General features: G+C 38.9%; 1 protein-coding gene across 6 annotated transcripts in view; it reads left to right on the top strand.

Annotated features, from left to right (window-relative positions):
• Positions 1-15,991, top strand: part of HNRNPR (heterogeneous nuclear ribonucleoprotein R) — a 32,562-nt gene extending 16,571 nt beyond the window's left edge. For 4 of the 6 annotated variants that reach the window (XM_087727823.1, XM_014071629.2, XM_087727822.1 and 1 more), the window contains exon 11: positions 232-15,991. In XM_087727823.1, the coding sequence (XP_087583949.1) occupies positions 232-844 (613 nt within the window). In that variant the 3' untranslated portion in view covers positions 845-15,991. The remainder of the gene's footprint in view (positions 1-231) is intronic. The other 2 variants (XR_015698364.1, XR_015698365.1) reach the window with 2 other exon arrangements.
• Positions 15,992-24,450: the final 8,459 nt, after the last annotated feature.

Raw genomic sequence — 24,450 nt, 5'->3', positions numbered from 1 at the left:
CATCAATATATTTAAAAGTAATCGTTCCCATAGCAAATCTAGTGTAGCTTCCTGGGAAGTTCAGTGGAGAAAGCAGTAGGCCGCGACCCCTTTCCTCTGTCCTCATGTGCTTAAATCAGAAAAGTTATTCTCTTTCTAAACTGGATTCTTTAAATTAGAAAAAAACTTGAGACAGATGTTGTTGAAAAAATACACCATAAATGTGTTGTTATTTTTCCCCCTCCTCACTAGGTATGAAGACTATTATTACTATCCTCCACCTCGTATGCCACCTCCTATTAGAGGCCGAGGTCGTGGAGGGAGAGGCGGCTATGGCTATCCCCCAGATTACTATGGCTATGAAGATTATTACGATGATTATTATGGCTATGACTATCATGACTACCGTGGTGGCTACGAAGATCCTTACTATGGCTATGATGATGGCTATGCTATAAGAGGAAGAGGAGGAGGAGGAAGGGGTGGGCGAGGCGCACCTCCACCACCTAGGGGGCGGGGAGCACCACCATCAAGAGGTAGAGCTGGCTATTCCCAGAGGGGGGCACCCATGGGACCACCAAGAGGAGCCCGGGGTGGGAGAGGGGGCCCTGCTCAGCAGCAGAGAGGACGTGGTGCTCGTGGAGCGAGGGGCAATCGTGGGGGCAACGTGGGAGGCAAGAGAAAAGCGGATGGGTACAACCAACCTGATTCCAAGCGCCGTCAGACCAACAACCAGCAGAACTGGGGCTCGCAGCCTATCGCTCAGCAGCCGCTTCAACAAGGTGGAGACTATGCCGGTAACTATGGTTACAATAATGACAACCAGGAATTTTATCAGGATACATATGGGCAGCAGTGGAAGTAAGACCAATAAGGAGGGTATGGGAATATTGACAAGATAAGAATTTGGCTATAGTTTTACATCCTTCCAAAAAAAAAAAAATGGGCTTATTGTTTCATCCTTCAATAGTGATTGGCTGCCATGTGTATTGGGCTGAAGAATCACTCTATTATGTATATATTCAAGTCTTTTTTCCCCTCCTTTTCTCATAAATGCACTTGGACATTACTGAGCTTGCAGATTTCCCAAACATAGTTTGGGGATACAATGCTTTTTATCGTTTTAGGCTTCATTTTAGCAGTTTTATCAGCAAGGATGGGCAACACTGTTAAATCATGATTTTTGCAAACCTTCTGTTTTTGGACAGTTTCTTTTCTTTCTTTTTCCCTCTTTTCTTTTTGGATTTGGGATAGATTACGTAGGCTTCTGCTGTACATAAAATAAAGCTAGTACTTTGTCTCCGTAGTTTTAAAGAATTTAAAAAAAATTAAGTTTTCTTGTATTGAAAATAACATGATTGTATGTTTTGCATTCCTAGAAGTAGGTTAACTGTGTTTTTAAATTGTTATGACTTCACACCTTTTTGAAAATCTGCCCTACAAATTTGTTTGGCCTAAACGTCAAATCCGTGGCAATTTGTTCCTTGATGTGATTGTATTTCCAATTTCTTGTTCATGTAAGATTTCAATAAAACTCAAAAACCTATTCAAAACATTACCTATTTCAAATTCCATTGTGTCCTAAAAGATTATTTTATTGGTAATCCTTGCAAGAAACATTTTTTAAAAAACTGCCTATGTGAGTGATCAAATTCATGAAAAATTCTTGCGATTTCCAACATTTGGCATTGGTGGCATGTGAGTCAGTGCTAGGTCCAGTAAAATCAAATTGAAATGTATTAATTGATACTGTAATCTGGTTGCATTTAACAGTGAATTGGTTGCTTTCTTAACAACTTTTAAGTACATCTGAAAACTTGCATTTAAGCCCTTTTTCAATCAGTTGCAAAAGATACTGTGTATGAAGACAGCCCATAAATTTAACCTATCTCACATTATTCATATGGATCCTATCCAATAACTCCAGCACAATTGGATAATTCTGAACTGTAAAACAACAATAGCATGGTCAGTTTTACCTTAAAGAGACTGATTCGAACAAAGATATGAATTTGGTTGTAAATTTTTAAACAAATGTAAAATCTTGATGTTAGAGATAACTAATAAAAAACAGATAGATTTCACATCTTGTCAAAGGAGTGATTTCAAATGCAAATTTCCATTAATTTGGGATATTGCTAGTTTTTTTCTACTCAGGCTATTTCCATTCATTTTTTGTGTGAACCATTTTGTATTGATTTTTAACATACGTTTGATTCTCATCTCATGCTTGTTTCATCTGTTGTCTTTGCACTTTTCTATGTTGCTGTGATGTGCATTTGGGATTTTTTGGGGGAAAAACCCAGACATTTGAAATTTATAAGATTGGCCATCCTGAATTTTCATAATAAATAGCCCCTTATTTATGGATTTGCATTTGATTAGATTATAGAGAAAAAAATCAAGTAATTGGACTTGCTTCAGGCTTTTTCTGATGGGAAGAATTAGTGGTTTTCTTCCTACATTTTGTTGAGGGTCAAGAAGATAATTGGGTTTGTAATTCATTGTCTTGAGAGAAGAAAATGTTTTTGAAAGTTATTTTTTTGAAGGTCAGCCAGTAAGAGTGGAGAGGCCTTTTTAAAAAAATAAATAAATCCTAAATCTAAACTATGTTAATAGAAACTGACCAATATTATGATCAAATGAAATATTGTAGCTAGATGTATTTATTTTTATCTGAATAAAGTTCAGAATGTACACACTGAGGCTTTTATATGGCTTCATGGCTGGCTTTTTAATAATTTTTTAAGTCTTTTTAAAAATGGTTTATCAATTGTTTAGCAGTTAGCCCTCCCCTCCCCCCAGTTGAATGGTATGCTGATCTATGAAGCAAACTGAGCTTTAAATATATGCCTCAATGAAAAAAAAGTCATTAGTTCTTTTATTGTTATGGATCATAAAGACTGTAGAAAAATAAGCAGCAGCTTTGTATTGACATGAAAATATCTGAATCAGAATTTAGAAGGAATTGGACTTTTAATACACACATATTGTTCTGTAATGAGAAATCTTGTGATGTGTTTGTTATTCTTACCAAAATACTAAGCTGTAAAAATCCTCAAAGCAAATGCAATATTATGTGCTGTATTTTTTTAACTTCTGGTAGCCCTTCCAAGTAGCATAACATACATACTTGGCCTAACTTGATTGGTAACACAAACTGCAGTTCCATCTGTCCAGTAAATATCATTTCAGATTTTATATTTTAAAGACAGAAGTATATTGTCTGAATATTTCAGTGGTTTCCATATTCAGTCAAGAGGCGCTAAAGACTTTTCAGTTTTTCAATTATATACCATGCACTATGGCTTAAAGAAATGCACATTTTAGATCCTCTTCTACTAATAACTAAAAATTCAAGTGCAATCCAAAATATATTTTGTTGATCTGTGTCTTGACCTTTGTTCATCAAAGCAATCCGAGGGAAGAAAACTCCTATTATGCAAGAATCTCATGCCTTTTTGTCTTCAAGATGGGGAAGGAATCATGAAATGGGATATTTGATCACTCATTTATAGCAGTTGCTTCAATGTCATTATTGACACCAAGGTGATTTTGGAAACAAAAACAAAAAAAAAACCTGATGCCAGAGTTTTGGTACTTCAAAAACTTTTATCCAAAGATTTATACAAATTCTTAATTGTTTAGAATCCCACATTGTCTCATTAAATGAGTTTCAACTCAAAAGTTAACCAATTTCCTGAGAACCATTCTTCATGAAAGGAAATGTCTAAAAACGTTTAAAGGTTTAATTGTTCTAGGCTTATAGTTTCTTTGGTAGATTTGGGGTTTTTTTTCTCTCTAAGTAATGATACCAACTGTAGTAACATAAACTATTTTGAAAATATTTCTTCAGAATTTCTGTTAAAATCCAAAAGAATTGGGAGAACATTTTAACAAATCCACTGTGAATAACTGCCTCGTTTATCAAAGCCTGTTTATATTTTCACCCTCTGCATCTGTATGCCTTTCTTTGAACTCATTTGCATTTTAAACATTAAAAAACATGCTTATAAGTAAAGCTATAATGAGCAAAGTGAGGAAATTATGAAAATATCTTCATATAGAAGGGAGATCTTACAATTGGAGTCTTTATGCAAAAAAACAAACCTTGGAACTTCATTATGGCTTTTTTTGCCTTGGCTGTGCATGGTTTGGATTCTTGTAATTGTGAACAAATGAGCCAGAATTTTTCAACGCTTGCATATAATCTCTCAATTTAAATTTGGAATTATTTCATAAAATATTAACAGACAAAACTAAGGTTTGTCTCTGAATTGGATTCTTAATGCCTCAAAGTTTTGTAAGGCCAGAATTGCAGGCTGTGATTCTCATTTCTCTCAAAATGGAGGTTTCTCTTAGGGCAAACATGTTGAGCTGTTTTACATAGCAAATTTGATCGTCTTACCAAATACAGACTGGCTCATCAAGAGGCATGTGATTTTTGTCCCAAGAGGCATACCGTTGGAATGGAAAAACTATTAAGACTGTAAAAAGGAGGTTACCAGAAGCTCTGAATGACCATTCGGAATATATTGCTCTATCTACATTTTCTAATGTTATCCAGAAATCTGCCAGTGTAACTTCTGTTTTAACTCCTTCCTTTTATTACCTGACTATCAGGGAAGCGTGGTTGATGTCACGATGTCGACTTGCTAGGTGGGGTTCGCAGGGACAGTAACCATTGGAGTTATCGGTAAGAGAATTTTCTTTTCTTGTTTTTATTTCAAAATAGGAGCCTGCCCTCCCTCTGCCCCCCGGGGTGGGGGGGGGGGTGATGGTATTGCTATTCCCCCTCTCCTCCAGGGATTTTAAATCATTTTGTGGGGAAGGGGTCTTTTTTCTTTTTTATAGATGCCTGGCTAATTGTACGTGAGAGAGGTGAGTTTGGATATGATCCTGCCAGTTATGACAGATGCATAGATTTGAGTAAGTGCCTAAGAGCATAAAGGGAAGATTTTTTTCAGGGGTATCTAGTGCTTCACGCAAAAAGAGTTTTTGTAAAACCCAGCTAAGGTTTGACGTTTGTAGTTAAAATGTCCTGAAGTGTACTGGGCTGACATGTTTACCTTTTCCTCAATATAGTGGCCAAACCTTTTTGAAATATTGATGGAGGGACGAGTAGGAAAAGAGCTGTCGTCACGTTAACCTCCTTTCTTAGTGGGATTGTTTTATAATAGTCCCATGGTTCAAATAACACAAAATCCAATTACAGGTTGTCCTTGACTTATGGCCCCAATGTTTTCCGTTGCTAAGCAAGATAGTTAAATGAGTTTTGCCTCCCATTTTACAACCTTTCTTGCCACAAGCTGTCAAGTGAATCGCTGCAGTAGTTAAGTTATGAGCCAAGGTGGCGCAGTGGTTAGAGTGCAGCACTGCAGGTTACTTCAGCTGACTGCTAGCTGCAGTTCGGCAGTTCAGTTCCCACTGGCTCAAGGTTGACTCAGCCTTCCATCCTTCCAAGGTCGGTAAAATGAGAACCCAGATTGTTGGGGGCAATAGACTGACTCTGTAAACCGCTTAGAGAGGGCTGTAAAGCATGGTGAAGCGGTATATAAGTCTAAGTGCTATGGCTATTAATTTGGCTCTCCATTATCATTGCTTGTCAGAAGGTCACAAAAAGTGATTGCATGATCCCGGGGCACTGCAGCTGTCATAAATATGAACCAGTCAACAAGCATCCGAATTTTGGTCATGTGACAAAGTGGAGGCTGCAACAGTCATAAATGTGAAACTGGTCATAAGTCACTTTTCAATGCCATAGTAACTTCAAATCAGTCACTAAATGAATGTTTGTAAGTCAAGGACTACCTATATGAAAAGCCTGCTTAAAGGTACTTTTTGAATAGGGAGAAATATGAAGCACATCTGAAATAATACTGCACAAACTTATAACACCACTATCCCCCCCCCCTCTTTATTTTGAATATAATGTAGTCACGAACACCTTTACTTTCAGTTAGATAGTTAAACAGTCTTAAAGCAGTTATAAAACGAATGCACTGTACTTTTTAAAAGTGACCTTGGATTTTAACAAATCATGGGGGGGGGGGGAGTCTGATGATTGCAACACTGATATTATATCAAGAATGATAGTAACAGTTTTTAAATCAATAACATTTTTTTATTTTTATTTATAACACTCTTTCCCTCTCCTATTTGCCCCCCAACAACCATTTGAGTTGGATTGGGCTGCTTTATATTTGTCTAGTGGATTTTGAGTATGTCTATATGTAAGATATCTTTTTATTCTAATGAAAGATGGGCTTCATTCTTTACCTCAGGGACATAAACCACGATTTACAAACCCGAGTGGCTGTTTTTATCAAGTGTCCTATGTCACAAATAAACCATATTTTTGTAATATGGTATATAATTCCGCTGAGTCAAATAAGCTTTGGTATTTCTAGCATATTTTTTACCTCTTTGACTATTTCAGCAGATACGTTCCTGAATTGTCTTCTCTGGGGATGGGACCAGTGAACAAGGTTATGCTGAAGCAAAAATAAAAAAAAACAAAAATAAAATCTCTGGGGGAATCACTGGTCTGACTTCCAGACATTCAAGTACCTCTTCGCCCCAAAATAAAATGATTGCCTACATAACCATAGTAAATTGATGTTGCAGCAATTGATAAATCTGGGTGGCAGAAACAGAGACTCCAAGTGCTGATGAATTGCATTCTGAGTTATCAATCACCAATGAGGAATGTTAGGAGTTGCAATTTTGCAACAGCGCCTAGAGAACTCCATATTCCTAATCCTGGAGATAAGCACATTTCAGAATGAATCAGTGGTACAGCTTCTTTTTAAATAATTTGGAATAAATTACTTTGTTTTATCATGGTAGTGGGTAAATTACTTGATTTTCTCTGCTATTTTTATTTTCACTTTCAGGCAAATATTTTAAAAAGTTCTTTACATATGGACTGAATGGCTAAATTATCAACTAAATTTCTGGTTACTTCAGAAATCAGACATGCGAACAGCAAGACCAAGTACAAGTGGCTTTTCCACCTTAAATACTGTGACCTCTTTAATCAACTGAATTACAATTCGTATGAGCACCTTTCATCTGACCCTTTCATTTCAGCTTACTTAATAAAGACTGGAAATATATATATGGGCCATTAAAATTTCCATGTTCATTTGGCATTGTGTCCTTTACCTATTGGAAATATTTCCAGGTCAAATGGTTTTCCTAATTCCTTCTGACTTAAATACTTTGCAAATAGTACTTGGAAATTCTGACAGTATCATCAATGGTAATCTAATTCTTATCCAATACAAGTTTCTGGAGCTTTCAAAGATTTTAATATATCCCTGTTTGTCTTTTTTGAAAGCTGTTGCACCTTATCCCCCTTGGTAATTTTCCAGAAATAGGATTAAGGTTTTTAATATGTGACAGAAATTCCAAAATTTACTAAGTTGATAGCTACTAGAGTTTCTAGATTTACATTTTGGAACCTGAAAAACAAAATGCTTAGCTACAATGGGTCAACTTGGATAGCTCACAGAAACCCGAGCAAAACAAATTTAGTCTTAATATTTAATCAAGCTTCTGCAGTCCAGCAGTAATTACAAGAACAAGAAAATATTGCATCTCTATAAAGTGACACTTCATAGTATTAATGGTGATACCAATGTGGTTAATTGTGTTATCCATTGTGAAATACAAACATCGTTAATATTACAAGATATCTTTGCCTGACAGTATTGCTTTTGCATTTTTAGTATCCAGAGACAAATTACCTCTTTTCATCAGCACACTGTTTTTTCTGGTGATTAATCATTTGTGTATTAATCTGTCAGCAAATTATGAACTTCAAATGTTTAAGTACCTTATTAAAAATACATTAAGATTCTATTTTGCATGGCTATGTACAAGCCACTTTTTTTAGTTATACTTAGTTCTACCCATTGAGATTTATTTATAGAGTCAATTCAACTCTTGAAGAACTCGCCTCACCCTAGCTGCTTGGTATCCAGCTGGTCAAAGTTTGCTGTCTCTGAGAGGAAGAGATCAGCAAATCAATGGAGCATCTCATATTAAAAGGTAAAAAAGAAGCTGTTATAAAACTATGTTATACAACTAGAAGAGATTTGATAAATGGGGAAGAAGATGCCAATTTCCCCCAACGCCATAAGGAAATCATGCTTTATTCTGCTACTAAAAAACCCCTCTAAAACATTTCCACAACAAATGAAATTATTTTTCTCTAAAATCTATATTAAAGTGATTTCTGTTGTTCAAATCCAACAGGACTTGTTCAGTGGGAGTATGTCTCAGGTTCTGTCCTTGTAATCTGTAGGTAAAGGATTTTAATTGGACCGGGAACCAACTACTGCTGCAGAGATCCTAAAATACAATCACCAGTCATTAAATGAAAAATGCTAAACTTGATGGACCACAAGGTCAGACTCGTTAGAATTTGTTTCATAGGTTATATTCAGTGACGTTTTGTTTAAGGAAAAGTAAATGTGTAAAACTCTGTCATTTCCCCTAGAATACATTCTCACAATACCGTTTTTGCTGGTTGTGGTCCCCATGAGTTGATTAGGGTTGGCATTTTCCTACTGAATGTCAATAATTTTCACTGCTTTCAGCAATTTACATAAGCAGGTTAAAATTCTCAAACGACAGCTTTCTGTGAGAAAAATCAAAACCCTTTTCAGCTAAGGCAATTAATGCTGCTGATTTTCAAATCTGAGCAAATCATAGATGATTAACATTTATGAGTAATGTATCCATATAGAATAAAGCTACATTTCTGGAACAGTCATGCTTTATAAATAAAATGCAGGGTTCGGCACCTGGTTATTTGAAATGCACCCTAAAAACCAAGAATAAAACAAGACCAAACGAGTTAGAAAAATAGGAAAAGCATGTCAACATATAGGTAGTCCTCAACTTACAATCACAATTGAGCCCAAAATTTATGTTAAGTGAGACATTTGTTAAGTGACTTTTGCCCCAGACCTCTTGCCACAGTTGTTAAGTGAATCACTGCAGTTGTTAAGTTAGTAATGATGGTAAGTGAAACTGGCTTCCCCATTGATTTTGCTTGTCAAAAGTTTGCAAAAGGGGATCACATGACCCCGGGAGACTGCAACCGTCATAAATATGAGCCACTTGCCAAGAGGCTTAAATTTTGATCACATGGCCAAGGGAGCGCTGCAATGGCCATGAGTAAAATGATCATAAGTCACTTTAGTGCCATGGTAACTTTGAACAGTCACTAAATGAACTGTTGTAAGTCGAGGACTACCTGTATTAGGAATAGCACTTGTATGTATACCGCTTCATAATGCTTTACAGGAGTCTCTGAACTGTTTACAATGTCAGCATATTGCTCCCAACAACCTGGGCCCTCATTTTCCTGATCTTGGAAGGATGGAAGGCTGAGTCAACTTGAGCCAGTGAGGATCGAACCTCTGGCAGTCGGCAGAATTAGCCTGCAGTAATTGGGAGATATGAAATTGCAGTTTCAGTCTACTGTGGCTCTCTGCCTTCATTTAACAACATTCTAGGATGTCCTAGAAATTGTCCTAATATAAGAGCTCCCCCCCTCCAATACACACACACCACCCTTAATTATTTTATATTCCTATTCATGTAACAGTGAAAGTGAAAAGCATGTAAGGGAAACATGTAAAAATATGTGATTCTGTTCATCACAAAAAACAGTTTATGCTTCCTTTTGTCTCTTACGTTTCAGATAGTTTTTTTTAAATTTTCTCCCAGACAGCGACAATATGATATAGAATATTTATTTATATTTTCCTTGCCTTTATTATTTTTTATCACTTATTCAAGGTGGCAAACATACTTAATGCTCTTTCTTCCTCCTGTTTTCCCCACCACAACAACCCCATGAGGTGGATTATAATTATCTGTATAAATGTTTTCAATATAAATGATATGCATTTTTTTACAAACGTACAGAATATTACAGGTAACAGCACACAATCTAGCAGGGAGAAAAAGCAGGCAAGAAAAACAAGGTAAGGATTAGGAGGAGCAGAATATTACAGGTAACAGCACACAATCTAGCAGGGAGAAAAAGCAGGCAAGAAAAACAAGGTAAGGATTAGGAGGAGCAAACATTTAAAAATAACAAGACAAACGCAATTAAAGCGGCATATATTTTTCACCTTAAGTGATGCATTAAAGACTCAAAAGCCTCTCTCCTATGATAAAACCATTTGCAAGACCAATGAAATGCCATATAACACTAATTTAGTTCCATATTGAATCCTGGGGGCTTCAGTCAATGAGATCGTAGCAGATAACCTCCTTGAAAACTGTTGTGCTTTAGCTATTGAAAAAAGGAAAACTCCATGTTTTGAATTATTAGGGGGGTTAGAAATAATTGGATATGTAGAATGCCTTCACATAGATTTATAAAGAACACATTTATAGCATTATAGCATTTTTTTCTGATTTTTTTTTTCTTAAGAATATCAGGCAGCTGGAAAGTGTAATTAACAACAGAATCTCATACTTATTCAACATTAATAGTGGGGTGGCTTTTGTTGGCAATGGAAAGCTGGACTAACTGGATTGTTCATTGGATCCAGCTGGCTGCCCTTGCATTATAATTAAGGCTCAAGCATCTGTGCTACATATTATAAATAGACAGTAGATGGGTGATAGATTTTGTGTTAGCCGTTGCTTCCATGGGAAGTAGAGCTCTTAAACTCGAAGTAGAAAGCAATGCACGGAGAATCTACTCGAGACCTACAACTCTCATCATTGCTTATTATTGGCTGTAGTTATTGGGGCTGCTGGGAGATAAAAACAGTTATCTGGTATAAACCCACTTGTTTGTTTTAATGGAATTTTATATATCAAGAACATGACCGATGAAACTCTTAGCTATTTTTCGGGTTTGTTCATATTCTCAACTAATTGCACAGAATATTTTTGATCTTGCTGTTTTGCGACATCTTTGTAAAGGGATAACAAGTAGTTTTGGAGGAACACATTTAGCTAATATATTTCTCACCACTCCACCAACTTCTGACTTCTAATGCATAGAAACTACTGGTGAAGAGTAATCCCATTACCATCCCCATTTACATCTGGAAGGGAAGATTGAAAATAATAGTTCTCAAAGGAAAGCAAACAGTTTAATTAAAAGCTGGCTGATACCACACATATTTTTATTCTGTATCAGAGTAAGGCTTCCTCCTCCATTTAGCTCATTCAAGCCAAATCTTTCGATGAAGAGAAGAAACTAGATAAGAAACAATGACCATGGCTTCCAGGGAAAGACCTGATACCATTTCTTGTCTAACATTGTGTGTTTTTTTGTTTTGTTTTTTTCTTGCTGGTAAGAAAGAAAACATCCATGTTAGCAAGATGAGATACTCTACGTTATCAGTTATATGCATTTCTATTCTCTCCAACTAATTGAATAATACGTCTAATATTTTAGAATAAATAGGTTTGATTTTTTTTTGTTTAAATATACAAATATTTTTCCCCCATTCAATTGTGTCTGAGTCTTGAAGACTGCCTGGACAAGTGCCTGCAGTTTTCTTTGCAAGAGTTTTCAAAAGTGGTTTGCCATTGCCTTCCTTCCTAGGGCTGATGATGTGACTGGCTCAAGTCATCTAACTGGCTTCATCCTCAAGGCAGGACTAGAACTCACAATATCCTGGTTAACCTTACTGCTACACCAAAATGACTATCCAATTTGGTGAGCTTCCTTTGTTTGTATTATAAATTTTCATATTATAAAGCTTCTTTTGTTTCAATTAACTTTTAGGTTTTTTTTAATGTGTAAGAAAGGGGAAATGAATTATTAAACGAATAGTGAATATTCATACTAAATGTTTGCAGTGAATTACTCTGGGTTTTTTGGAGCATAGTCCCAATATACCACTCAAGAAAAAAGCAAGCATGAATATTGGGACATAAAATTATGCTTCCTATTGTAATTGTTATTTGTATAATGAAAGTTTATTTTTAATAAAAGTTCACTTCTATCAAATTTGCATGCTGTGAAAAAAGCCCAGTAAATGCCTTGAAGACTTGGACAAGTAGAACAGCACTTGCAGGTAAGAAGAGATGTTACGGTATGTGGTTTTTGTTCCTTTTGTGGTTTTTTTGGTGCACACATATAAATCTGTAATGTATCAAGCGATGCGTTAAATTTGTACTTAATGGAACTGCCCCATTATGGCAGAAAAGTATTCGATACTGGCTGATGAGCTCTGTGCTTCAGACCCAAAAAATGGCATCTCATTAAATGATAGCAATCACTTTATCCTATTATCTGACTACTTAAAAGAAAAATAAAAGTGTGCAAAATAACTCACATTTTAAAATGCACAAGACTTTGTGATCGAACCAGAATTTCAAATATCCTGCAAGATAGGGGGGGTCTAGGACGACTCAACACGGCCATGTTGCCGCAGGACAATCTGTGTAGGATAACAATGCGATATTATCTGCCACTGTTTCTTCTACATTATTTCCATTTTTGTCGGCGGAAATGTCAAAGAAACAATGGTGGGTAATACTTTATCCCATTTGAGTTATTCCACGTGAATTGTCTTCGGCAAGATGGCTGAGTTATCCCACGAGGAATTGCCCTATGGCATCAGCAAGTTGTCCCATTCCGGTCAAGAGAAGGGATAACTTAGTACATTCTAGATCATTAGGAATTTTTTGCTGACTCAGGAATTCTGGGAGTTGAAGTCCACAGGTCATAAAGGGACCATAGTTTCCCTGCCCTAGAGCATTGCCATGGAAGCTAGGTTTTATGGCAGCTTTTCCCAACTTGATGCTCATCATTGTTGGAAGGGTGGAAAAGGAGGTAGGAACTGTCCCTCCATCAAAGATATGTCTTATGCAGCTGGGGAAAACCTCCAGTGAGCTAAGGGTGCACAAGTGTTAGAAGGTCACCCGCATCTCTCAAACCCAGAGGGTGCCCCTTCCGTTTGCCCTTGGTGAATCTTCTTCCATCTTAGATAGAAATGCTAAGAGCCCGGTCCAGTCTGCCTGACCAATCAAAATTAAGTTAATAGAAGCAAGTTGTTTAGAAAAAGTGCCCCTAAATTTAGTCTTCTGGGGTTCCTCGGTGTCCTCCTGGGTCCCCTGTCACTTTTCCCACCCTTTGACAATCCTAAGTGTTGGATTAGAGCTTGTGCCTGGTAAAGCTTCCAAGAAACCTTGCGGTATTCACACAGTGGTGTTTTAATGTCCCGCGATTGCTTTATGACTTTGCAAAATAAGCTGTGCATATTTAGGCCATAGAGCCCATTGATCTTGTCAGTTACTTGTCAAGAGACAATATGCACACAGCATCATGTACTTTCTAATGAGATATGTTTGATCAATAGAGCTCATTGTTCCAATTTCTTGGTCCAAATCTCTGGGCTATGGAATCAAATAGAGGTCAGTACATGGAGAAGTCTGCAGATTCGTCGTAAAGCAGCAAATTCAACATAAATACATTTTATTAAAGGTAGAAAATATTATTTAAGAAATCAGGCACTTTATATGGGTCATTTGCCTTCTGTTCCTGCATTACCTATTTATGTTTTCCAAGTAATACATTTAAAGGTTGAGTGGAATATGAATTTGTTTTCAAGTTAGCTAGCACTTAAATTCTTGTAGCAAATGGAGTACTTTCTAAAAACTATGAACCTTTCCAGACCGTTCAGGCTTTCTTGGGTACTTAGCAAATATATTGAAATAGAAAATATTAACATTTTCTGATATAGTAAAATAAACTTGAGAATATAACATTTTTTTGTAATATTGTGAAATAATCTAATTAATAATTTACTTTCCTACTGAGAATTCATTGGAATTAAATGCACTTCTGGATTTTTTTTTAATCCACATTTTGGAAGGTTAGGTTCCAATGATTAAAAAAATACTTACGTTTTGCAGTTTTCTGTATTTCCACATAACAACAAAAATATAAGTGTATCCAATTAACTTTCCTAAATCTCTTGCTATTTGAACATCATCACATTTTTATTTAAAGTTGTATGAGAGGCTGTTAACATTATTTTCTGTATAGAGTTGGACTAAGATCTTGGATCAGGTTTCTTTCTTTAATGGCAGCAACAATGATAATGTCTTGCTTATGCTGTGAAATGTCCTGACATTTCAGAAGTATCAAAAGGGGTAGCCAGAAGGACCCCCTTGGGGATGCGATGCTGTGGTGAAAACAGCTTCCTTTCATTTGGGATAATGGCAGCGCCAGAATGATGACATCATCATCCAGACCTGGGAAAACCAGTGGTGAGTTAGCCTGTTCAGCTGACCTCCCCCCCCCCCTTTCCTAAGTGATTATAGAGTCCATAAATCTGAGGGACAAGGAACGATCCATCTATGAGCAGCCACATTTCCAGCCATGAAATCAAAGCTAGTTGTGGCAAGAGAGCAGAATTACGATGCCCAGTGCTAAGGGTCCTCGAAAGCCAATTTGCAAAATCCCCACCTTAAAAGTCAAGAGCTTGCTACTGAAAATTATTTGACCGCTCTCTTCAGGCAAATGAATAATATAGCAGCCTTCATAATTATTTTATGAATACTGTTTTAGGGGTAAAGAACAGGCACAGAAATTAGGAAGAGTTAGGGCTTTGGGATGTTAAGAACAACTTGCCAAGAGATTCTTTCCCAGCCTGGTGTTTTCTGAATGTGTTGGGCTTCAACTCTCGATCAGCTAACTCAGTGGTCTCAATATTTATGGAAATCACAAGGCTGGTAAACCTAGTCTGAACAGTATTAATCCTAATACAGATGAGGGCAAATATATTGAAGACTTACTCATCCTCACTTAAAGGCACATACTGCATAATTGCATTTGCTTTCGATACAAATATATGTTATTTGTATCCAAAGCAGACTTTGGACTTTCCTGATCTTGCCCAGTAGCTGAACAAGATTAAGAAAATGTACCTAATTTTTCCTGAGCCCATGCAGTTCTTATGGAACTTATTTAACAGGTTTAAGCTAACTGGTACAACAAGGATATGTAAGCCAGATGTGAAGCATCTTATTGTCTAATTTGGATCCACATCTTGCAATGATCCAGGATACAACCATGCAGTCGGGATTCTGGGTGGTTTGGGTTAACTCATGTTCTCTTAGGATCAGTTTCCCATTAGAATAATAATCACGTGTCTTGCAAATGTGGGCAGTGTGCCAACCTACTTGGGTTGCAGAATGCTTTGCACCTGTTGGAATGTTGCCAAGTAAAAAGGTGAGAACTCCCCTCTTGCCTATGTAGTCAAGCACTGAGAGGCAGACAAGTACTTTTCTCCCTGATTGTATAGACAGAGAAGGCATTTTTATCCTTTCTTTTTTTTTAAGGGAATCTACCCCTTCAAAGTGGTATGATCCCCACTCTCCACCATTTATCATATGTATCTTCCGAACAACCTGTCAGTCCTCCGAGAATAAGATGTCTACCTTGTGATAGTTGAAGGGAAAAGTATTGGTTCACTAGTCCTAGCTAGATGTTAATTAGGATCAACTGCAAAAAGAGCAGCAATTCCCTTGCCAAATACCATCTCCCGCCAAGTTTGTAGGTCCATGTGTTATGATGATAGCAGAGCTGGTACATAGGTGCCAGAGCCTGTTTTATGGACTTACAGATTATGTGGAGCAGTCTATGTAGCTAGAGTGCTATTACTGTCTTCCCATAAGTTTTGTCCTTGAGCTTATTTAGGTATTTTTTCCCCTTGTTTTTATTTTGGGCTCAAAAAGAGCACATAAATTGTTTTTAAAATGCAGGAGTTGGAGAATTAATGATACAAAAAGGACATGTAGCCGAGATGTTGACCTTCCTCAACATTTTACCCTTTGAGTTGCCTATTAATTTATAGCCCAATAGATGTTTGCCACAATGCCAGGTAGGTAGAATTAATTACAGCAAAGAAAGTAATTGTTGGGAAATCACTATGCTTTTTTATTGGTTTATTTTATGTCCTTTTATGTTGTAAATGGCTAGTTTCCCTTTAAATAAATATTGCTTTTGAAACTCTATGTTGTTTGTGTGGGTTTGTCTTCCTGCGAGTTTGCTCAGAGAACATTGCAAAGGTACACAATGTTGTTTTTCTATTGCTGATGCTCAGTTACTGTGACATAGTAAACTTCCTGGATTAAAACAACAGCAAGAAGAAGCTGTGCATAAAGCAGAGGACTCCTCAGAGAAAGAGGAAGGTGAAGTGACACATGCGGCATTTTTGAAAGTAAAAAAAAAACCCATTGTACAATCATTGGTTAAAGCCTGGGTCTCATCTGTGTTCTTGGTAGAAGATACAAAGTTTGCTTACATTATGCGCAGAAGTGGCAATAGCCCAGAAATTATGCCAGGAGATAGCTATGTGTATTATCCCCCAAAATATGGAGAGACAAGAATTTGTGGCACCTTAATCTAAAGCAGTGGTCAGCAACTGGTGGTCTGTGAGAAAACTTTGGTGGCCCGCAGAAAAATTATTTGCATTTTTTATATTGCACTAAATCAGGAGTCCTCAAACTACGGCCCCTGGGCCGGATACATGCAATGAACGCTTTGTTGCTACAGAGTCTCCCCCTTTGGGGTCTTTTTGTGTGGGTTGGAGGGGGGTAGAAATTCTGACTTGGGGTCTGCTTCAACCTCCTGGTGCGGGCAAAGGCTGGAGGAAAGTGCCACTGGTGATGAAGAGCTGGAGGGGCTTGTTCCAGTGAGACTGCATCATGGCCTGGAACTGGCTGACCATCTCAGCCCGCTGAGATCTAGGCATTGGTACCTGGCTTCACACTCCCGACATCTTCCTTCTGCTTGGAAAGCTATGCTCGTAGTCCTCAGTGAGGTGCTTCTGCTGAGCCTCCTTCTCGGTCAGGTCCAATTTGAACTGAGCTGCTTGTCAACTTTTTCTCGTGGCTGCTTAGCTCCAACAACTGCTTCTCTTTTGGGCCCTAAGGAGCCCGGGGGGGGGGGGCAGGCGAAGAGTGGCTGGGAGGGGAGGGGCAAGTAGAGGCTGGCGAGGTACCTCTTGACATGAGTGACATCGAGTTGGCCATGCCCACCCAGTCACATGCCCACCTAGCCTTGCCCACCCAGCCAGTTATTAGGCAGATCGTACTAGTGGTCCGCGGGATTTAAAATTATGAGTTTAGTTGTCCCTGAAGTCCAAAAGGTTGGTGACCCCCGATCTGTAGTATAAAGTATAAACTTTTTTGTATTGTGATCCACTTCATCAGAATGTCAATAGGGAGAAGCCACTTCAATTGCTTTGCATCTGTTTCTGTCATCTTTTTTCTCCAGCAAGTTGAGGTTTGATTTCTTTCTTTTTCTCCTCACATTATATCCCCACCGAAACCACTCCGGGAACTTTAGCTTGAAGGGTAGCTAATAAATATAAAGAAATCTCACTCTTGAGCAATGCAAAACTAGAAAGCTCTTCACTTCCTTTTTCACATCTAGGGAGAATGCAGTAGGAGTGTATTTTGTTTCTCCAGCAAGTTAAATGGGGGATGGAGCTGTTCCCTTTAGAGCAGTTTTAATTTTCAGAAAAGTAATGGAACTTGCACAATTCTGTGCAAGGTGAAAAGGAATTAATTTCCCCCCTTCTGAGAATATTTTCTTGAAATACTAATGTGGCACCACCAAAGAGGTACAATCCATTTTTTTTCCTTGGGTGTTTTTTTAATTTAAGCAAACATTCCTATATTATTGTGATACTGGTTTAAATTACAATCCTTTAGAAAACCTAATTAAAACATTGTTGAGGTCTTTAGCAATAACCAAATACTCAGTGACTTGGAGAATGCCTTTTGTTCTTGTGCAATTGGGCAGAAAGGAGGCAGCAATCATTGAGGTAGCAAAATTGCTTGTGATTTGCTGTCAGAAGCTGGAAACAGGATCTTTTGTGTTGTTGAAATGTCCTTTTCTGCCCTAAAAGATGGGAGTATCACAAATTCTGTGTTTGGTGTGAAAGGAACAGCATGCTCCTTCTAAGAACCAAGTCTTTTTTTCAAGTGTAAAAAACAGAAACATTCTCCTGTGATCGTGGAGACAACTCGGTTTACTCCGTCCAGTAACCAATTGGACTTTGCGACTCCTCCCCAGTTCAGACTCAGTCCAACTAGGACTAGCAGTGAGAATTGATCTCTCCTCAAATTTTAGCTTTATAGCACTAATTGGCAATTTTTTACAAAATTTCTTTCCTTTAAATTGGCTTTTTAAATCATTTTTTTCTTTTGACACTACCAGGGCAGCAAATTGGAGGGAAATTCAAAACTGCTTCCAGGCTGCCTCTCTTCAGCCATTCTGACTGCCTGCAGCCACGAATTCACTCAGGAAGCCTGCCTTGCAGTCGGATCAGCCAGCTCATGAGCTACAGCTCCGTAGCTGTTTCTCCAAGGCGCTCCTGGACTCTGGGCACTCGAAGAGACATGCGACCGGCCGTTTCACGCGCAGTGGTTCCAGGCGAGGTCGATGGCCATTCTGTGGAGCGCCCGCCCACTTTGAGTATTGGCGGCCATTTTGCGGATCGGAAAAGTCCGTGAAGATAGCGGTGGCCATTTTGTGGCTTGGAAAAGCCTTGGAAGAAAAAAAAAGTCAGCCATTTTAGACACTTTAAGAAAGGCACGAACTCTGCAGCAGCCGTTAGAGGTGCCCAGCGACCCAGAATCATTCCAGGTGGACCGAATCGGGAGCGCCTGGCCATCAAACGGGTGAGACCGTTGCCTATCTTTATTGTGGCTTGATTTATGTCGTGGGAGATGGCTGACCAAGCTGTGTTTGCAGATAGAGGATTAGAGGAGGCAAGGGCCATCGGGGGCGAAGAGCAGTAGGAAGAGGCAAGCCAAAGAGGCTCCTTCCTCAGGGGTAAATCCCAAGCTCTCTAAAGCCACTACCAGGGCAAAAGAGTGAAGGCAGAAGGCTCTTGGGAAAGAATTTCAGAGGGCCCAAAAGCAACAACAAGTTCTAACTGCCCAGCCCTCTCCTCCCAAGGGTCTCCAAGTTGTCTCCCCAGATCCACCTGTCTTGCCTCCCATGGGCTCTTGCCCTTCACCGGCAGAGTCAGATGGGGAATTGTCTTCTGAGTCCTCTTCTTCTATAGAACCTGACAACAGAGGCAATATCCCTCTCAATAGGGAACGCACCTTTGAACAGGCTTCTCTACCTATGGCGCATGGTTCTGGGATTCCCCAAGCCATGTGCACCTCTCCTCCGGCAACCATCATCGCTGAAACCATCAAACAGGTCATGGCTGCTGGCCTACAACAGCGCCCCCCACCTGCTCTATCACATAGCCACAAGCATAAATCTTCGGCAGCTGCTCAACAACCTGATCCCTCTGCTTCCACTTCTCAGGCCTCAGGTAGTGGTGAACTAGATAATCTGCGGGATTCAGATCTGTCTGACGACGAGGTGGTCACCCCGGATACCCCGGCCTTTGTCCATGAGATCCACTTCTTTGAAACTGTTGTTCCTTTAAGACATTGTTTTTGGTGGCTATAACATCTGCCAGATGTATTTCTGATTTGGCTGCCCTTTCAATCAGGCATGACTTATGCGTGTTCCATCCAGACCGAGTCATTTTAAGACTGGACCCCACATTCATACCAAAGGTGAATAGCTGCTTCCACAGAGGTCAAGAGTTAACCTTGCCTGATTTCTGCCCGTCTCCTCGTCATGAGAGGGAGCATAAGTGGCACACTCTTGACGTACGACGTGTCGTCAAGATCTACATCAACCGCACCGCTTCGTTCCGCCACTCGGAAACTCTCTGTATCCTTTCACCAGGCCTCCTTGGGTAACGAGGCTTCGTTGTCGAGTCGGGCGGTGGTTCAGAGCCTGTATTAAACTGTCTTATGAACTTCAGTCCTTGCACGTTCCTCGAAACATTACAGCTCCTTCTACCCATAGTCCTGCGACAACTGCTGTTTGGTCCACGCAAGCCACATTGGAAGACGTCTGCCGGGCAGCCACATGGGTGTCTCCCACGGCCTTCATACTTCATTACAAGTTAGACAAGTATGCGGCTGACGCAGCTTTTGGGCGCAGGGTGCTGCAACAAGTGCTTGTGCCTTAATGGACTTTCTTTAGTATCCCCACCCTAGTGGACAGCCCAGTCTTTGGTACGTCCCAGTCTGGCTGCTGTCTCCACGATCACAGGAGAATGGGCATTGGTTCTTACCTGATACGCTCATTCTCTGTTGGAGACAGCAGCCAGCCCCACCCAATTGCGTCACGCAATTCAGAACTTTTTTGGGCAGAGGAGAGAGAGAAGCAGAGGATATGGACCTGACACATATACATTTTTGCTCACAATTCTCACGAGTCTACAGTTTTCCTTCGTCTGAACTGGGGAGGAGCCACAAGGGCCCGATGACATCATAAGTGTAGACTCAGTCCAATTGGTTACTGGAGGGGGTAAACCCAGTCTGGCTACTGTCTCCACTTCAACAGAGAATGAGCATCTCAGGTAAGAACCAACGCCCATTTCACAGTACATTGTAACTTTTCTGGGCATCAAAATTTAAAAAAGGTTTACCGTAAAGGAAAAGATACAGAACAGATGGTAGCCATTCAGAAGTACCACCCCTTGGGCCACTAGGTGGCATTCTAGTGTGGATAAAATGCTGCTTTTCTCCTGAATAATTCAGGGATAGAATAGTTTCATCCCTTTTCAACTATGGTGAGAGTCTGTAAAGCTTCATACAGAAAGCATGCCTTTTATTTTTAAGCAAACACAGTCATCTGTGCGTGCTTCCCCCTCTTAGTTTCTGCCAATTGCCTGCCAGAAGAGTTCATAGCAGCTGTTTATAAAAAGAACTGTCAATTAGGCCACTGCAGGAAAGTCAATTGAAATCAATACATTTGGTGAGGCTTGTTCTGTTTTCATTAGCTGTGTTGAACAGCAGTCTTCCACTACTTGCAGTCGTCCGTCCGTTCCCTAAAATCTGCCCTCGAGGAAAAACCATATTTGAACAGAGTTGAATTCAAACAAAGAGGTCTAATCTAAATAATAATAAAGTGTAGATTTAATGGTGTGACTATCGCGTACGTTAAAAGAGACCAAGTGAGTAGCAGATATGAAGAGTGAATCTCTAGTGTGCCTGAATATCAGTTTGTGTCATCTTTATGAATAAACACATTTGAGTGTCCTGTACTTTATGTTCCAGTTATTTAATTTGGGGGTCTACAAGTAGATTACAGATGGTTTTATGAATGGGGAAATATACTTTCATTAACCTATAACCAACATTCAACTGAAAAGGGGTCCGTGACACAAAAAACTTCTTGATTTAAACAGTGAGGCTGAATTATAAAGTTAACAGCCAGGTTATAAAATGGGGGGAGGGGGTTTGTCTTCCATAAATGAGCTGTAATGACGCCATCTCTAATTGCTACCTGCTAAAATGAACCCCTTGTTTGATGTAAAGTGTCAGTGTATACCAAAAAGGTTAAGTGTTGTGTGCACTTAACCTTCACCGATAAAATAGGAAGTTTCCTTACACCATATTTGGGCAATCATGGTGGGATGTGGCAGGGCTGAGATATGAAGTGGGAGAAATCGTATGTTTGAATTTTTGTTCTTTGCTTTTGTACCACATTAATCCTACGCCAATCCTTCCTATCTCAAAATGACCGGAACATTCATCACTAATGTTTGGCAATTATCAGAGGAGGCTTGGAAGGCCATGAAAAGTACATTTCGGGCCTCAACCTTAGGTCATTGGATGTGCTGACCTAGTTCTATAACATTTGCATCAAGGGTTGCCATCACAGGCACTTAGCTTTTTAGATAAATATTAGTAAAGAATAATCACTGTTTGAAAAAAAACAAAAATAGCTAGCACTTAAATGAAACCCGGCTGACGTTACTATTTTCTCAGAAAAGGCTTTGTTGGCCTTTTATATGGGGAAAGCTGAGTGTGCCTGTGTGTTTGTGGTTTGAGCACATAGCTTTGGAGAAAAGAGATATGGGTATCTTCCACTTGTTAAGAATGTTGGCAACATTCCACTTATAATCTTCAGTTGTCAAAAAGTACCTTCCTTGTACTAAATAGCTGTTTGAGGTGCTTTTAAAATAAATGCAGGTTTCTGGGGGTTGCTGTGTTGTCATTCATTTCCTTCAACCCCATTTCCCCTTTCTGCTTCCTAAAACCAAAAAGGAATTTATCTAGTTAGTTAGTTAGTTTATTAGACTTGTATGCCGCCCTATTGCCATGGGGACTCATCTACCTGAAGAAGGCATACAAAATTAATGGAAAGCTAGTATTTTCATGGGGCTTGCTTAATCTGTAGTTCGGTCAATTCAAATAAGATCTGTATTATAGAGCCGAGGTGGCACAGTGGTTAGAGTGCAGCACTGCAAGCTACTTCTGCTGACTGCTAGCTGCAGTTCAAATCTCAGCAGGCTCAAGGTTGACTCGGCCTTCTGAGGTGGGTAAAAGGAGAACCCAGATTGTTGGGGGCAATAGGCTGACTCTGTAAACCGCTTAGAAAGGGCTGTAAAAGTACTATGAAGTGGTATATAAGTCTAAGTGCTATTGCTATTTAATAAATAGATGCATTGCATATTTGCTGACAATGGATTTAGGGAAGGAATGTTTGTTTGTTTGTTTTTTTTAAAAACAGTTCTGATGGTGTAGGAAAATGACAAGAAAGTGCTCTGCGTTCAGCAGTCATGGTGGATAAGTAAGACCTGAGATTTGGGGATCATGTTTCCCAAGACTTGAAAAAAAATAAAACAGTGAAAGGAAGCAACCAGCTGTTTTGGCTCAAAAATAATATATTAAAAGTCTGGTGATGGATTAAAAAAACGTTAAAGTCTCAGATCAAATGGACTGGACTGGACTGGACTGAATGTTGATAGGATTAATCCAGACTCATAATTTCTCTACCTTCAAAATAATTCTTTGCAAGTTTAGCATCAACCTTCTTTATTTTTAGCAAGCTCTCTTTGTTTTTATTTTTAAAAAAAGCTTTTTCCAACATAACACAGTATGTGTGATTTTCCGTCTTTCTTTAGTATAATTTCTGTGCCCAAAATGTACATAACCAGCTCACTGTGAGCACAAGCCATGCTGATATATTCCAAAATTAAGCTGGTGGATGTGTTCACAGGAACAAAGGCAAATTGCACCGAATTCTCCTTGAAAACATTGTTTGGAGTAAAGCTTTTGAGTTGAGTGGAACATAAAGGAATATTTATTTCTGATGCTGTCTTGTTTAAAAATATTTTAAGATGTATGTATCTCTGTAGAAGAAGATAGTGAACATCCTGTCAAACATTTCTTCGTCCCATATCTCATTTTTTACTTATTAAAAAAAAATCCCAGTAATATCTTTTATTTAATCTTGATCAAATAAACCAATTTTATATTCCTTCCTTCTACTTCTAACATTCTTAATCTTTAGTTCATTCAAATATTATTGGAGGATTTTATTTCATTTATTCTTTGTCCTACCGCACAGTTATTCAAGACTTTTCATAAGTAAATCTGCTGGCCAAATTATCCTTCCTTTTCCTTCCTTTTCCAGAACCTGGCAGTTGGTCTAGAAGGATTGCACTTGCCACAAATGCAATCATTTTTGATGTGTAGATATTCGGGGGAGTGGGGGGCAGATACTTGCACAAGATTGCCCAAGGGCACCTGAATCCTGAAATGATCCCCAGCCATTGACTTACAGGTTTAGGTTCTTAAAATAAAAAAAAAATACCACCTCTGAAACGTAACGCAATGAAGGGCAGTTTGATGCCCAAGTATGTCAAAAAGAAATAAATTGAATGACCTGTCTTCCTCTGAAAAACCTTTGCACCTTAGCAGAAGCTTCTGAATATAAATGATTTTATAGTCAAACTACAGCCACATGCAGTCCCGAGAACATCTTCATTTGATCACAGTGGCCCATTCGGTTCAGTCCACGTGACTTGGCAAGAAAGGAGCACCAGAGAAAATTGGAAAACACTCCATGTTGAATTCATGGGAGAAGATTCTATGCTCCAGTTCAAATCACCTCTAAAACCTAGCAATGTTCATCTTGCCTTTCTTACCTATAGCATATGACACCTTGGAAAATCTACCTGTACTGGGCAAATAAGACCCCAGAGTTGGAGATTTTACTAGCTCTTGCCAAATAAGTTATGGAGAATGGAGATAGTTGCACATTCACTCCTTTCACCAGTGTAATCATTGAGCCGAGGTGGCACAGTGGTTAAATGCAGCACTGTAGGCTACTTCAGCTGACTGCAGTTCTGCAGTTCGGCTGTTCAAATCTCACCGGCTCAAGGTTGACTCAGCCTTCCATCCTTCTGAGGTGGGTAAAATGAGGACCCGGATTGTTGTTGGGGGCAATATGCTGACTCTGTAAACCGCTTAGAGAGGGCTGAAAGCCCTATGAAGCGGTACATAAGTCTAACTCCTATTGCTAATACAGAATTTTGCACACTTGCCTACAACAACTGAATTACAAGGTAACTTAAGAATTCAGAATTTGCC

The sequence above is a fragment of the Thamnophis sirtalis genome, unplaced genomic scaffold, assembly GCF_051295495.1.
Source record: "Thamnophis sirtalis isolate CommonGarterSnake01/CBP01778 unplaced genomic scaffold, rThaSir2_p1.2 scaffold_13, whole genome shotgun sequence".
Taxonomy (NCBI): Eukaryota; Metazoa; Chordata; class Lepidosauria; order Squamata; family Natricidae; genus Thamnophis; species Thamnophis sirtalis.
The sequence above is the reverse complement of the archived record's forward strand: the minus strand, read 5'-3'. Positions and strand labels throughout refer to the sequence as shown.